Source organism: Trachypithecus francoisi, unplaced genomic scaffold (genome assembly GCF_009764315.1).
Source record: "Trachypithecus francoisi isolate TF-2019V2 unplaced genomic scaffold, Tfra_2.0 Lachesis_group20, whole genome shotgun sequence".
Taxonomy (NCBI): domain Eukaryota; kingdom Metazoa; phylum Chordata; class Mammalia; order Primates; family Cercopithecidae; genus Trachypithecus; species Trachypithecus francoisi.
The window spans coordinates 704,043-718,512 of NW_022681466.1; the positions used below are offsets into that span (position 1 = coordinate 704,043).

Here is a 14,470-nt window from a genome sequence, read left to right on the forward strand (position 1 = left end):
GACCTGGATCGTTTCTTACAAAATAAAATTTTGCATCTTCTCTACAGAGGAAAGGTAACCTTACCTCTAGCCAGCCAAATCATCCATACATTTTCTTTTCTTTTTTTTTTTTTTTGAGGTGGAGTCTTGCTCTGTCCATACATTTTCATACTAGAAAAAATGTTTTTAAAAATGGAGGTGTGGCCAGGCCCAGTGGCTCACGCCTGTAATCCCAGCACTTTGGGAAGCCGAGGCGGGCGGATCACAAGGACAGGAGTTCGAGACCAACCTGGCCAAGTGTTGACATCCCGTCTCTACTAAAAATACAAAAACATTAGCCGGGCGTGGTGGCGCATGCCTGTAATCCCAGCTACTCGGGAGGCTAAGGCAGAAGAATTGCTTGAACCAGGGAGGCGGAGGTTGCAGTGCGCAGAGATCGCGCCACTGCACTCCAGCCTGGGCGATAGAGCGAGACTCCGTTTCAAAAAGAAAAAAAAAAAAAACCCAAACAAACAAACAAACAAAAAATGGAGGTGTGAGTGTAAAACGTCTACAGGCAAGAACAGCACAACAGGTGCTGAGCTGCAAAATCAACACACAAAACTCCCAAACAGACCTTCTAGACAAGCCAAAAGCTCTTTAGCTAACCTAATATTCTTTAGCTGTTGTTTCAGAGGCTTTCGAGAATAAAACTGCCGCTCCTTCTTGGCCTTGCCGCTTTTCACCTATCACTGTACTGAGTGTGTGTCTGACTTATTTATCTGGACGCAATCTTTGTCGCACCCAGTTATCTCGCTCAGCGACCGAGGCGACCACGTTTCCTTAAATCAGAGCCCCATGGACTCCGCCGGAGAACTACATTACCCAGCGGCCTTCGCGCCCTTCGCAGGAAGGACGTCTGCGCACTAAGATACTCAGTTCCAAGTTTGGAGCTTTTAGCTGCCAGCCCTGGCCCATCATGTAGCTGCAGCACAGCCTTCCCTAACGTTGCAACTGGGGGAAAAATCACTTTCCAGTCTGTTTTGCAAGGTGTGCATTTCCATCTTGATTCCCTGAAAGTCCATCTGCTGCATCGGTCAAGAGAAACTCCACTTGCATGAAGATTGCACGCCTGCAGCTTGCATCTTTGTTGCAAAACTAGCTACAGAAGAGAAGCAAGGCAAAGTCTTTTGTGCTCCCCTCCCCCATCAAAGGAAAGGGGAAAATGTCTCAGTCGAAAGGTAAGAGGCTATTTGCATTAGTTGCAGAAATGCAAAGGGTTGTGCATGCATTTATGAATGCATGGATGCAATTTTCGCCTGGCGATTGCATTTTTAAGTTTGAGGTTTTCCACAGCTCAGTTGCATTTCCTGTTTAGTATGTGTCTTTTTTTGCAGACACAGAGAGTTCCTGTAAGGCAGGGCTTGCAGTTCAGCTGTGCATTGACGTTATTTGCATTCTTCTGCTAGGATTACTGAGCTCTTTTTGCCTTTTGCACAGTCAGGAGAGACAGAGCAGGTTGGTAGCGTCTAAATGTGCAAGGCTTTATATAATTGTAAAATTCTTTACTATGCACACATATTATAAGTAATTTTGTATGCAACAGGAATAGAAACTTTTTAAAACTCTATAGGTGAAGATGAAAGGTAAAACTTGAGTTAAACTACTAGGAAATTAATGTAATCTTATATTCTTTGGGGAATAGACCATTGCGGTGCCAGTATTTAGCTAAATTTCCCATTGATATCGCCTATGAACATTAGAGAACTTTTGATTTTTAAAGGAAGTAAAGGTGAAGGGTGAATAACAGCATATCACGAAAAAGCAGACAAGTCTTGCTCTTCTGAGATTTTGCACTTTACACCAATTGCTTATTGGCTCGCAAAATTTAGAAGCAGCAGTGAAGACCTAAATGTTTTATGTCTGCCCATTTGGGAGATGCTTTGCATCTTGGGGAAAAATATTGGAGGTAAAACTGTACTTTTAAGCATGACAGCAGTGTGAAGGGACTGCACTGTTTCATTGACAACCATAATGAAATATTTTAAGTGTGTAACTGCATGTATTTAGTCAGCTATAATAGGTCGGAAGTTCACATTATGGTTGTTTTCTTTGTGTTCTTTTATTTTCTTTTCTTAATTTTTGTTTTTAAACACAGTTGTATTTTGCAGGCTTAATGTCACCCTAGGAAGGGGATTAAAAAAAATTCCTGGTATGACATCAAGGAGCAGACTGGGTGCTGTCAGGTACCCCTGGGACCCCAAGTCACTTGTTTCAGAACAATTGTTTCTTTACCATAGAGAAAGCATATGCCATATGAGAAAGTATGGAATGATGAAGAGAGGTGTTAGATACTATTGAATTAGACTACCCGGGGCACTATTTGAGTAAGACATGGTGAAATTAAAGGGTCTAATAAGCTTTTGGCCACTTTTTTGGGAGAGTATGTGGGGAGTTGTTGCACCGCTTTTTAATTCTACCTGATGAGAGTCCTGTATCTCAGCAGCCCAAGAAGGAAGTAATAATGTTAAGCATTCCAAGTAGCGCTCTGATTTTCTTTGAGTATTAGGGGAGAATGGAAATCTGAAAAGTTAAGAGTGCTGAAGAGCCTAGGAATTGACATATCAGGTAGAGATGTTCCTTAAATAGGGAAAACCTAAAATCTCCTTATGGAGTAGAGAAATAATAGTTCGCAAGAGGCAGTCCATGCTTTGCTGTATTAAAGAGATGGCATTTAGTTACTTCGTATTTGGTAAACATTCGCTCATTCATTCATTTCAGTTTAATACATGTTTAACATATTGCAATATGCATGTATATACATACGTATGTGTGTATATATATGCATGTGTATGTATGTATTGTGTGTGTATGTGTGCACATGATTTGGGGACACACAAAAATACTGAAAATGAAGTTTCTCCTTCAGGTTGGTGAAAACAAGAATGTAAGGAAATCATTATAATACAAGATAACAGGACAGGTATTGAAGAGAAATGGTGCTATTGCAGTTTAAAAATGGAAGTGATTTATCTATTTGGGGGATAGTCAGGAAGGTTTCTGAAGAAGGTGGTGTTTACTGTGATCTTATCTTTGGACTTTAGGATCTAAACTAAATCAGGCTCCTTTTTGCATATTTTTGGACTCACTATGAACATAGCTTCCTCTTAGTAGAGCCCGTTTTTGAGTTGAGAAGCCAAAGGAGGTATTAGCACTGCACTCTTCCCTGTGGATGTGTTTTCAATGGTTCAGGTACTGGTGGTCCTTCAAATCAATTCCCGTTTAGCCAGATGAGTTTTCTTAATTGGATTCTGCTTGGAAAGTACATCTGGAATGAACATGGGGTTCTTGTCCAAAAGGAAAATTATTGGTAGAAAGAAGTGGGTGATCATTTTAGAAATGGCAAAAAAGCCAGCCGCCTTGGCCTGGACTTTAAATGTGAAATTGGCCTTATTCAGCTCCACTATTCTCAAATGGCCAAAATACTTTTTGCAGTACCAAACTTCTTTTTAATATTCTAACCAAAGAAATGGGAGGAAAAGTGAAAGGTGGATACAATCTCATAGTGTTGAAGAATTTAACAACATGTTCAATTTCAAGACCTTTACGAACTTTCTAGATGACTATAATTCGGTTTAACAGACCTCTAATTTAAGGCACAGCAGAGGCAAAGGAATTACAGACTCCCTGGAAGCTGGAAGGACTGGGTTACTGCTCTACAGCCTTACCAACAGTGAGATTCTGAGAAAGAATTTCTTAAAAAGAAATTTTGTTTTCCACAGTTGTAACTTTAGGTGGTATGATTTTCAGCTTGTTTATATTAGCTGTCTGGGGTTGAGTTGACATTTTTCAAATATTAAAGCAGTAGAATGCCTTTTGAGGAAATCTGAAATGTAAGTTAACAGGAAGGGCACCCAGAAAGTGCAGGAATTCCTGCACACTACAGGAAGACAAGCTACAGGAAAAATGTGTCATCTACACTACCCGGGAGAGAAAAACTATTGTTATCAGCCATAATGATCTTCGGAGGGAGGGAGAGAAAGAGGGAGTTAGGGAGATCTGGCATCCCCCAGTTCACCTGAAAATATACAAAAAGTTTGACCCGGTTAAAATACACTTTTCTCACGTCTCCTCCTCTTCACCTTTAAAAAATACTAGTTTATTTTAGTTGTAGAGAGCAATAAGTAAATCATGTAAGAAATGCCTATGAGGCACAATTCAGAAGCATATAGCAGAGTGGTAGGAAAGGTCTTAACTCTCCTGGGGTTCTTTGCTTCTGTAATTCATTCCACCCTGGGAAATGGAATGTGTAAATTTCTTGTTCTGTATAAATTCCTTTGTTAGGTTGTACCAGACGGACTTGTCATGCTTAGCCTGTAATCTGAGCCAGTATGTTTTATAACCCCGTACATCTCAGGACACAAAATCAGAATAGGTACCTTGGGTTTCCCGAGCTTGCTTTGTATTAGTATTGCGTTCAGTTTTTTAGAGCATGTGGCATGTTAACTGTAGGGGGCTTCAGGGGTCTCTGGGTGGCAAATTTAATGTTGGAGAAAAGAGTTGAGATTCTCTTGTCTTCGTTTTTCACAGATTAGTGTTACTTTAATGACTCTCCAGTATTTTAAAATCTGAAAGATCTACAAGGAATATTTTTAAAACTTAAAAGAAATTTCATAAATAACCCTTGTTCATTATAGAAGCATTTCATAGAAAAGGAAACATAAGAATGACTAGTTACTGCATCCCTACATTTGGCATTTATTCTTTTGGACTTTTTTTTCTGTCTATGTGTATGAAGCATCCAAAATATGTGTAAAACTAAATCTATTTCGTTACCTCTTGTTTCACTTACCAATATATGGCAAAATATTCCCAAGTTTATATATTTCTACATTCATAGTATCCTCTTCCATTGTATTTATTTAAATAGAATCACAATGTTTATTAACTTTCACTATTATGAATATTTCCGTGATGGTCATACCAGTTCATACATTATCATGCATTCTATGCCCTTAGATTAAATTCCAGGGAGCAAAACCACAGGCTATGAATGTCCAGTTCTTCTTCACTCTCCATTCTCTTTTCTTCCTTCTGAAAATAGTTTTTTATTATTGCAAAAAAAAAGAAGACATATGCCAATCAAAAAATTCAAACCAAAGATAAATTCACAATAAGAATATAAAACTCACTCAAAGTCATACCACCCAGAGCTAATTACTGTTAGTTTTTTGGGTACTATCTCCACATTTGTATGCACATGTTATTTTACACACTATATATTGTATTTTGTAACTTGCTTTTCTATACTCTACCATATATCTTGGATATCCTTCTGCAGTAGTACATATAAGGTTACCTACTTTTTAACGACTGCGTATTTTAATTTGTAAGAATGTAGCCGTTTACTTAATGTCACATTGAGTTTTCAAATAGTTTCCTTTTTTTTTTTTTTTTGAGATGGAGTCTCGCTCTGTCGCCCAGGCTGGAGTGCAGTGGCCGGATCTCAGCTGACTGCAAGCTCCGCCTCCCGGGTTCACGCCATTCTCCTGCCTCAGCCTCCCGAGTAACTGGGACTACAGGCGCCCGCCACCTCGCCTGGCTAGTTTTTTGTATATTTTTTAGTAGAGACGGGGTTTCACCAGGTTAGCCGGGATGGTCTCGATCTCCTGACCTCGTGATCCGCCCGTCTCGGCCTCCCAAAGTGCTGGGATTACAGGCTTGAGCCACCGCGCCCGGCCTAGTTTCCATTTTTTTGCACCACTATACACAGTACTGTAAAGAATACCTGGAACATACATCTTTATACATTTGTCCAATTATTTCTTTAGGATGATTCCTAGAAGTGGAAGTCCTGGGTCAAAGGGCATGTATAGATATATTGCTAAATTGCCCTCCATAGAGGTAGCACTAATTTTCATTTCTACCAATAATATTTAGATGTGCCCATTCTCTCCTTTCAAGCGTTATGGTAAATATTGCCAAATAAATTGCTCTTCAGGAAGATGGTACCTTTCTTTACCCCGGGTATAACAATTTAAAAAAGTCTTTGGCAGTTTGATGAAAGCTATTAATATTCTACTCTAATGTTATTAGTGATAAGGCAGTTGCATTTCTCACATTTTTTGACATTTATGTTTCGTGTGCCCAAATTTCTTTTTCTCTCATGAAATATTTCCTTAAAATTTTAATTTGGGTGGCCAGGCGCGGTGGCTTACGCCTGTAACCCCACTTTGGGAGGCTGAGGCAAGTGGATCACCTGAGGTCAGGAGTTCTAGACCAGCCTGGCCAACATGGTGAAACCCTGTCTCCACTAGAAATATAAAAATTAGCCATGCGTGGTGGTGCATGCCTATAATCCCAGCTTCTTGGGAGGCTGAGGCAGGAGAATCGCTTGAGCCTGGGAGGCGGAGGTTGCAGTGAGCAGAGATGGTGCCACTGCACTCCAGCCTGGGCGATGGAGCCAGACTTCATCTCAAGACGAAAAAAATAAATAATTAATTTGGGGATCAAATTATTTTCAAAGTTAGCCAGAAAATAGCAATATTATAGAGGTTAGGTAATCATGGATTGAAAGTTGGGTTCTGTGTATCTGAACAACTGAATTCCTTGATGAGCTCTAATTTTAATTTTAACCAAATGTCTTAAGCTGCTATCACCTATTTTATAAACTCATTTTGTTTATGTGGTCTGTAGCTATCCAGACCTATAGGAAAATAATAAGAAAAACGTAGTGATCTGATTAAATTCCAGTCTGAGAAATAGCTTACTTTTGGGCATTCCTGCATTTTCAGTTCTCTTTTCAGGCAAAATTAGTTTTTCTTTAGTTTTATAAATAATTCTTACATAGCACCTGGTTGTGTTATATGCATTGTTGCAGAGAAATTCAATCTAATTTGTCTTTTAGCTTTGTGTGCAATGCCTGATCACAAAAGGTGGTTGACTTAAATTTCTTAGATTTGTTAAAAGAATTCAGTGCAGAATCTTTTAAGATTCTTGTTAAGAATCAATTTTAATGACCTCACAAGTAATATAAGTCAATCAGACTTAACATATCCTTAACATAGCCTTCGTAAATGTGCCTATTTATGCATCCTGATATTAAGTGATAGAATTTAGAGCCATGAACGTTTTATAGTCCAATCACCTCATTTTACAAATAAGCTAACTGAGGCCTTGGAAGTGAGTGACTTTCCTGAAGACAGTAGAGGTAGAGTCACAGGTAATAGTTAGATCTACAGATTCTCTGTCCGTAAGTTCTTTTCACTAAACCACACACGGACACTAGTAATCCACATTTATAAAATATTTTTTTTCTTCAGAATCTTTAGTATATTTCGCATTTTTAGCTTTGCTTGTTTTTGTGGGGAGCTGGCTGGCAAGGGGGAGCTGATTGTATACTCAGCAGGGGTTATTTTTCTGTGTCCAAGAAATGGTGACATGTGAATCATGATGGTGGGGTTTCTTACCAGTTCTCTGCCAAAGGATATTTTGCAAATGCTCTCATTTTGATTCCCAGTGCCTACATTGTACAGCTGCAAGTTTTAACCACTGTAATGGTTGTTTGCCTTTTATGGACTGTCTTGTTTGAAAGCCCTTGCTGGGTAACTAAACCTCTTCTTATATATCTTTATATCTCTGACTCTTATAGCATTGTGCTTATCAATAATAGGTGCTCAAAAAATGCTGACAATGAAAGTATTTTTCATCAGTAAGGATAAGCTCTCATTTGCTCCTAAGTTTTATGAAATATTTGGGTAATTAAATTATAATGCAATTTTCTTCTTGTGCTGCTTCTTTGTTCGCACTGATATTCCCATTATGTATTTGCTTAATTATTTGGAAGTTGCAAGAACAGCATGAAAAGCAACTTATAATGGCTGGTGAAGTGTCATTTCTCCTACCTAAGCCTTCTGAACAGATTTAAAAGTTGCAGGATTCTGTGCTAACTTTCTTTTTAAAAAATATGAGGAACTAAGATGAATTGTCCAAAGAATCCCATCCAATAGAATTGAAGTGAATTTCTCCATCCTGTGCTGGTTTTAGGAGCTGATTTTTAAGTCTATGAGGCCTCCGAAGGATTGTCAGAGACAATTTTTTTTTTTTTTTTTTTGAGACGGAGTCTCACTCTGTTGCCCAGGCTGGAGTGCAGTGGTGCGATCTCGGCTCACTGCAAGCTCTACCTCCCGGGTTCACGCCATTCTCCTACCTCAGCCTCCCAAGTAGCTGGGACTACAGGCACCCGCCACCGTGCCCGGCTAATTATTTTTGTATTTTTGCTAGAGACGGAGTTACACTGTGTTAGCCAGGATGGTCTCAATCTCCTGACCTCGTGATCCACCCACCTCGGCCTCCCAAAGTGCTGGGATTACAGGTGTGAGCCACCGCGCCTGGCCCAGAGACAGTGTTTTTAACAGCTGGCTGCCCCGTAACAAAACAGGGAGCTCCGTGAGAATCAACTCCAAGTGAAATGATTCTTCACTTCCTCCTTGACCACCTCCACTGCCTCTGCCCAGCCCCTTCCTCCCTGGCTTGCTCCCCACTCTGTCTCCTTTGATGGTCTTCCTGAGTTGGCCCATGCGGTTCAGTGTGTAGTCCATAATCTCCTTTCTGAATTGAGGAGGATATTCAGGTTATACAATGAAGTCTATCAGAAATCATCGTAATTTTTTTTTGTTTGTTTTTGAGACGAAGTCTCACTCTGTTGCCCGGATTAGAGTGCAGTGGTGCAACCTCAGCTCACTGCAACTTCTGACTCCCAGTTTCAAGCAATTCTCCTGCCTCAACCTCCAGAGTAGCTGGGATTACAGGCGCCCGCGCTACACCTGGCTAATTTTTGTATTTTTAGTAGAGATAGAGATTCATCATGTTGGCCAGGCTGATCCCAAACTCCTGACTTCAGGTAATCCACCTGCCTTGGCCTCCTGAAGTGCTGGGATTACAGGCATGAGCCACCACGCCCGGCCAAATCATCGTAATTTAGTCAACTCGACTCTGAGTTGAAGGATTAAATAAGCATTTGCAGCATCCCTGTCATCTGTTTTACTTTCTGGTCTGTACTTCCTTCCTTAAGTCAGATCCTTGAGATCAGTCTTCTTCAGACAGACCATTAGCCCCAGATGGAGCTGCTGATCACGACCCCTCCCTGTACCACTCCCAAGGCTGTTGTCATCATCACTTACCCTAAGCCAGTTACTTTTCAGGTAGTATGATTTAAGATGTCCCATAAACACTATGGAGAAAGGTGATGTTATTATCCTTAATTTACAAGTGAAGAAACCTATTTGCCTATGGCTGGATAGCCAGTCAGTGGCAGAGGCAGGATGGATGTCTGACTGGAGGGCCCGTGCAGCAAACTGCAGCTCCTGGGCCAAATCTAGCTTCAGCTGTTTTTTTTTTTTTTTTTTTTTTCTTTTTGAGATGGAGTTTAGCTCTTGTTGACCAACTGGGAGTGCAATGGCACGATCCTGGCTCACTGCAATCACCACCTCCCGGGTTCAAGCGATCCTCCTGCCTCAGCCTCCCGAGTAGCTGAGATTACAGGTGTGCACCACCACGCCTAGCTGGTGTTTTGTATTTTTAGTAGAGATGGGATTTCACCATGTTGATGAAATCAGGATGATCTCGATCTCTTGACCTCGTGATCCACTCATCTCAGCTTCCCAAAGTGCTGGGGTTACGGGTGTGAGCCACCGTGCCCGGCCAAGCCTCAGCTGTTTTTAAGTACAGCCCGTGAGCGAAGATGGTTTTCCCATTTTTAAATGATTGAAAAAAAATCAAAATCAATGTTTCATGGGACATGAAAATGATACAAAATTCAAATTCAGCATCCACAAAGAAAGTTTTATGGGAACACAGCCATGGTCATTCATTTATATGTTTTCCATGGCTGCTCTTTGCTCTACAGCTGTTGAGTTGAGTCATTGCACCAGAGCCCCTACGTCCCACAAAGCCAAAAATGTTTACTATCTGGTCCCTTGCAGAAAATGTTTGTTGACCCTGCCCTTTATGACTTTATTCAATCAATACGGGGGTCTCTTCATGACAGAGCTCCCAGAAAACATTCCTCTCTGACTTTAATTGGAAGTTGTTAACCTAGATAACTACTGGTCTGCTGCTCAGCCAGAGACCTCTTGGGCCCAGCCCACAGGAAATGTCTGAGTGGTGTCTCTCCTAGTTATAAGAATTGTAGGTCATTGCTCATTTCCTCTGAACTAAGTTACCCGTCTCCTTTTGCCCGTCCTGGGGTCTTTTCCCCTTAGTTGTGTTCTTCCTGTTTGCTTTGTATTTCTTTTCCTTTTTTCTTCCCTTCGATAAGATGCTGTTTATTAATTCTTCCCTCAGACTCTTCATTCTCTCCTTATTGATCCCACATTTCTTTAGAAAGTATTAGGTTGGTGCAAAAGTAATATTGTTTTTTGCCATCACTTTTCATGGCAAAAACCACAATTACTTTTGCACTGACCTAAGAGACCGAAAATAACTCTCCTGCTACTACCATTGCCTGGCTTGTTGGTTATCGTCATGACCCAGCTCAGAGGTTCCGTCATTTCTTTTATGTAAATGTGAAAGCCTCCCTACATGGTACTAGAGAGATTTCCAGTTATCCTCTCCTGCAAAGTTTAGAGCTGTTTTCTTACATTAACCCCCTAGCCCTGGGTGGGCAATTTTCTTTTGAGGATAAATATTCTTTGTGCTCAGAGTCACTTAAATCGTGGATGATAGAGGGTCTGAAAATGAAGGGAGGTGAAAGCTACATGTAGACAGAGGAGCTTTGGTAGAATGAGCCCAGATTTGTTCACCACATCCAGAATGATGTAAATGTAAGTCACGTACAAAAAAGTGCTAATTTCTACCATCCCAGATGGTATCACTGCTGTGATTCTTTCTGTGCTCCAGATACAGTGCTTAGTGATGAATGTGAATTATATCATTTACTCTCACTATGGATCTGTGAGGTGATATCCCATTTTGTAGACCAGCAAACTGAGGTCAGAGAGGTTAAGAACTTGCCTCAGTTACCAAACTGAGAGTGGCAGAGCAGAAGCTTTAGTCAAGGTCTGTCTGACCTCAGCACCTGAGCTCCTGGCTACCCTGCTTGGGATGTCACTCCAAAATGAAGGTATGAAACCCATTACACAAAAGACACGGTTGGAGAAAGAAAAACGAATGTATTCTGTAGGAATTTGGATAGATTTGGGCATACCAGGGCCAAGTATGGTAATTAAGAAGGGCTGACCTGTGTCTAGCTATTTATAGGTTCTTTTTGACATGTCCCTTTATATGTCTTTTGATCACAGAGTACAGTCTGACTCATTTTGACTCTTATGGTTGAGTTCCAAGTAGAAACTGCCCATTGGTTGAAGGAGGCTGATTACAATTGGCCCACTGATAGTTACTGGTCTGGATATACAGGAATGTTATGTTAAAATGTAGGTAACAAATATTGCTTCCATTTGCTGTTCTATAGGTTGTATTACACAGAAACTAAGCCGACTCAAACCTTGTGTGTTTCCTTACACATCTAAGTTAAATCAATATTAAAACAGTGACTAGAATGTGGTCAGTGTGGCAGCATACCTAAGAGTGGGGATTCTTCAGCCCCTTTTTGGCTTAGTGACTTCTTTTCTTCCTGGTTGTTTCTATGTAAATATAACAAGTGCAATTTCCTTGAAATGATGAATGAACCCACATCTCCAATGTTTTCCTCTTGTCCTGGACAGAGTGGAGGAAACTGGAATTGCCTGTTTTTGTGGCAGAGGAGGTAGATGGGGATGGAAATGAATTTCCTTTTAAACCCATGAATTCTTTTTTTTTTTTTTGAGATGGTGTCTTACTCTGTCACCCAGGCTGGAGTACAGTGGTGTGATCTCAGCTCACTGCAACCTCCGCCTCCCGGGTTCAAGCGATTTTCCTGCCTCAGCCTCCCAAGTAGCTGAGATTACAGGTGCCCACCACCATGCCCAGCTACTTTTTGTATTTTTAGTAGAGACAGGACTTCACTTTGTTAGCCAGGCTGGTCTCGAACTCCTGACCTCATGATTCACCTGCCCCAGCCTCCCAAAGTGCTGGGATTACAAGCACGAGCCACCGCACCCAGCCTAAACCAATGAATTCTTTCTCAGCTTTCTCTCCAGCCAAAGCAGAATAGCTATATCGATACCTCAGTTGTTTTTCATGATCCCATGCCGAAGCTGTGGAAATAGATGGTCTGGTTGTTGAGTGACAAGTTATTTGTTCCCTTCCTTTATTCTCCCTCCTCCAATTTCAAATGGGATGAGAGGAGTTAGCTGTAAGTGCAGGGCTAGAATCTGAAGAATCAGTGGGAACAGAATAGTTAAGAGTATGGAAATTATTTGGACGTAAATGCAGAGATAACCTTTTTGTGATATTTGTAAACCTTGTGAGGCAGTCTTCACAGTTTATTTACCTCTTCCTGTACCCTAAACACCTTTGCCATTTAAAAAAAAAAAAAAACAAAAACCAAAAACTCTGGATATACCTACAAAGAGAACTTGGATGAGGAGTTTGTTTAGATCAATTCAACAAAGTTTTTTTGTTTGTTTGTTTGATTTTTTTCATTCAGGGTCTTCTATGTGGCCAAGTCTGGCCTCAACTCTTGAGCTCAAACATCCTCTTGTGTAGCTGGGATTACAGACAGTGCCACTGTTCCTGGCTCAACCAATACATTTTTTTGGTCTATTGTTTTATGTTTAAGACATCATGCTGGGTGGAAATAGAAATACATTTTACTTTACTCTTACACTGATTAGCCATGTAGCCTTGGAAAATCTACTTAACCTCTAGCTTCAGTTTCCTCACCTTCTAAATAAAAAGACTGACACTCATTCACGAGGTCTTTATGAAGGTTAAGCAAGGTCATATATGCAATATGCTTTGGCCAGTGCTTGGCATTCATTTATTCAACAAATATTTATTGAGTGCACTTTATGTTTGAGGTACTTTGCTATAGTACTCTCTCTAGAAACATATATTTGCTTCACTCTTCCTTTCCTTCCAGCCCTTAAAGAGCTTATTGTCTAGGAGGAGGTAAGAAAAGCACAAAAATGTGTAGAATCTAAACTGGAATCCTAGATTAGCTTAAAAGAGGTACTATTGAGTTGGAAAGTCCTATGAATAAGAGAGAGATCAGGAAAGTGTTGACAGGTGTGGAGGTATCAATGTGATTTTTAGAATCAGTGAGGAAATTAGATCCAACGTAGGTACAGGAAGGACTCTTGACTTCTAGTATCCAGTGGCGCAATAGAACAATAAAATAGAGCAATTCTTTAGAAGGATTTAAAAGAAAGAAAGAAAGAAAGAAAATGCCCCAGCAAAATATCTGAAGCTCAAGAGACCTTACTTGTGTTTTCTAAGAACTTCCTTTTTCTTACCAAGATTAATACTGTAGCTATTGCTTGTGATTACAATAGGTGAATAAATGAAATATAGCATGTCTCATACTTTTAGGTGTTTTTTGGATTGTGGAAACTCCAGGAAATCTAGAGGTTAATAGTTAAACAAGTATATCATATCAACCAGGTTTATAGACACACTGTAATTATATAAGCAAGCTGTTGGTTCAATAATCAACGTCTAGCTGGGTCAGGGAATATTTTCCAGAGCTTGGCCACAGCTGTAATTTTCATTTTTTATAACCTGCTAACTTGCCAACCTGCCTTTTCCATTTCTTTTTGCTTTTTTCGAATCATCTGAAATCAGTGTAAGAGAAGGAAACCTGTTCAGTGTACTTTTGAATTCTCATTTTATTTACCTCAAATAAAATAGTGTTCTGGAAAGTTCTTTGTATTACCAAATTGACTTTGTCAAGCATGATATTGGATATTAGCAAGAGAGTTCATAATTTATTTTCTATTTTTAGTTTCAGAAAAATACAGTTCTAAGAGATAAAAAGATAAACATATAAAAATAAAAAGAAAGATAAAAATATAGGATAAAAGATAAATATATTTAATACAATTAATAGATTAAGTAAATTTTTTCTTTTATTTTGGTTTCAAAAACAGAGTGACATATAGCTCTGGGGCTCACAGCGGGCTGTTTCTCTGTGAACCTAGCACTTAATCACCTTCTTTCCCTCAATAACTCCGTTCCAACAGTCAGTACAGTGTGAAGGAGGTGAACTGAGTCACCCCTAGTCAGATTCATGCAAGCCACAGGGCAGTTTTGGCCTCACTTTGCTGTGCGGTTAAAGACAACATATGACCCAGCCAGGTAGAAGACCTGCCAGCCATATCATCTCATTCAAGTGGCCTGCAAAGTCTTCTTGCTTGGGACTTTGTTCCTGAATGAGCCGCTATTTTTGTAAGGAAAGTAGAGGAAAAAAATGCAGATTTAATTCTGAAATTGGTTTAAGAATGGGATTGAGAAATTTTGATATGTTTGGTCTAGAATAATTGTTTTCCATCCCGAGTTTTCATTCTTTCTTTTCGATATAACCCTATCTAAGGACAGGATAGCTAGTCAGTGTTGAGCAAGACATGGGACGTGG

At 40.0% G+C, this 14,470-nt stretch overlaps 1 protein-coding gene across 1 annotated transcript in view; it reads left to right on the forward strand.

Moving 5' to 3' along the window:
* Nucleotides 1–881: 881 nt before the first annotated feature.
* The window catches only part of MAP2K6 (mitogen-activated protein kinase kinase 6), a 149,741-nt gene continuing 136,152 nt past the window's right edge, over nucleotides 882–14,470 (forward strand). Inside the window, exon 1 of the mRNA XM_033181979.1 lies at nucleotides 882–1,199. Within this exon, the coding sequence (XP_033037870.1) occupies nucleotides 1,184–1,199 (16 nt within the window). The 5' untranslated portion in view covers nucleotides 882–1,183. The remainder of the gene's footprint in view (nucleotides 1,200–14,470) is intronic.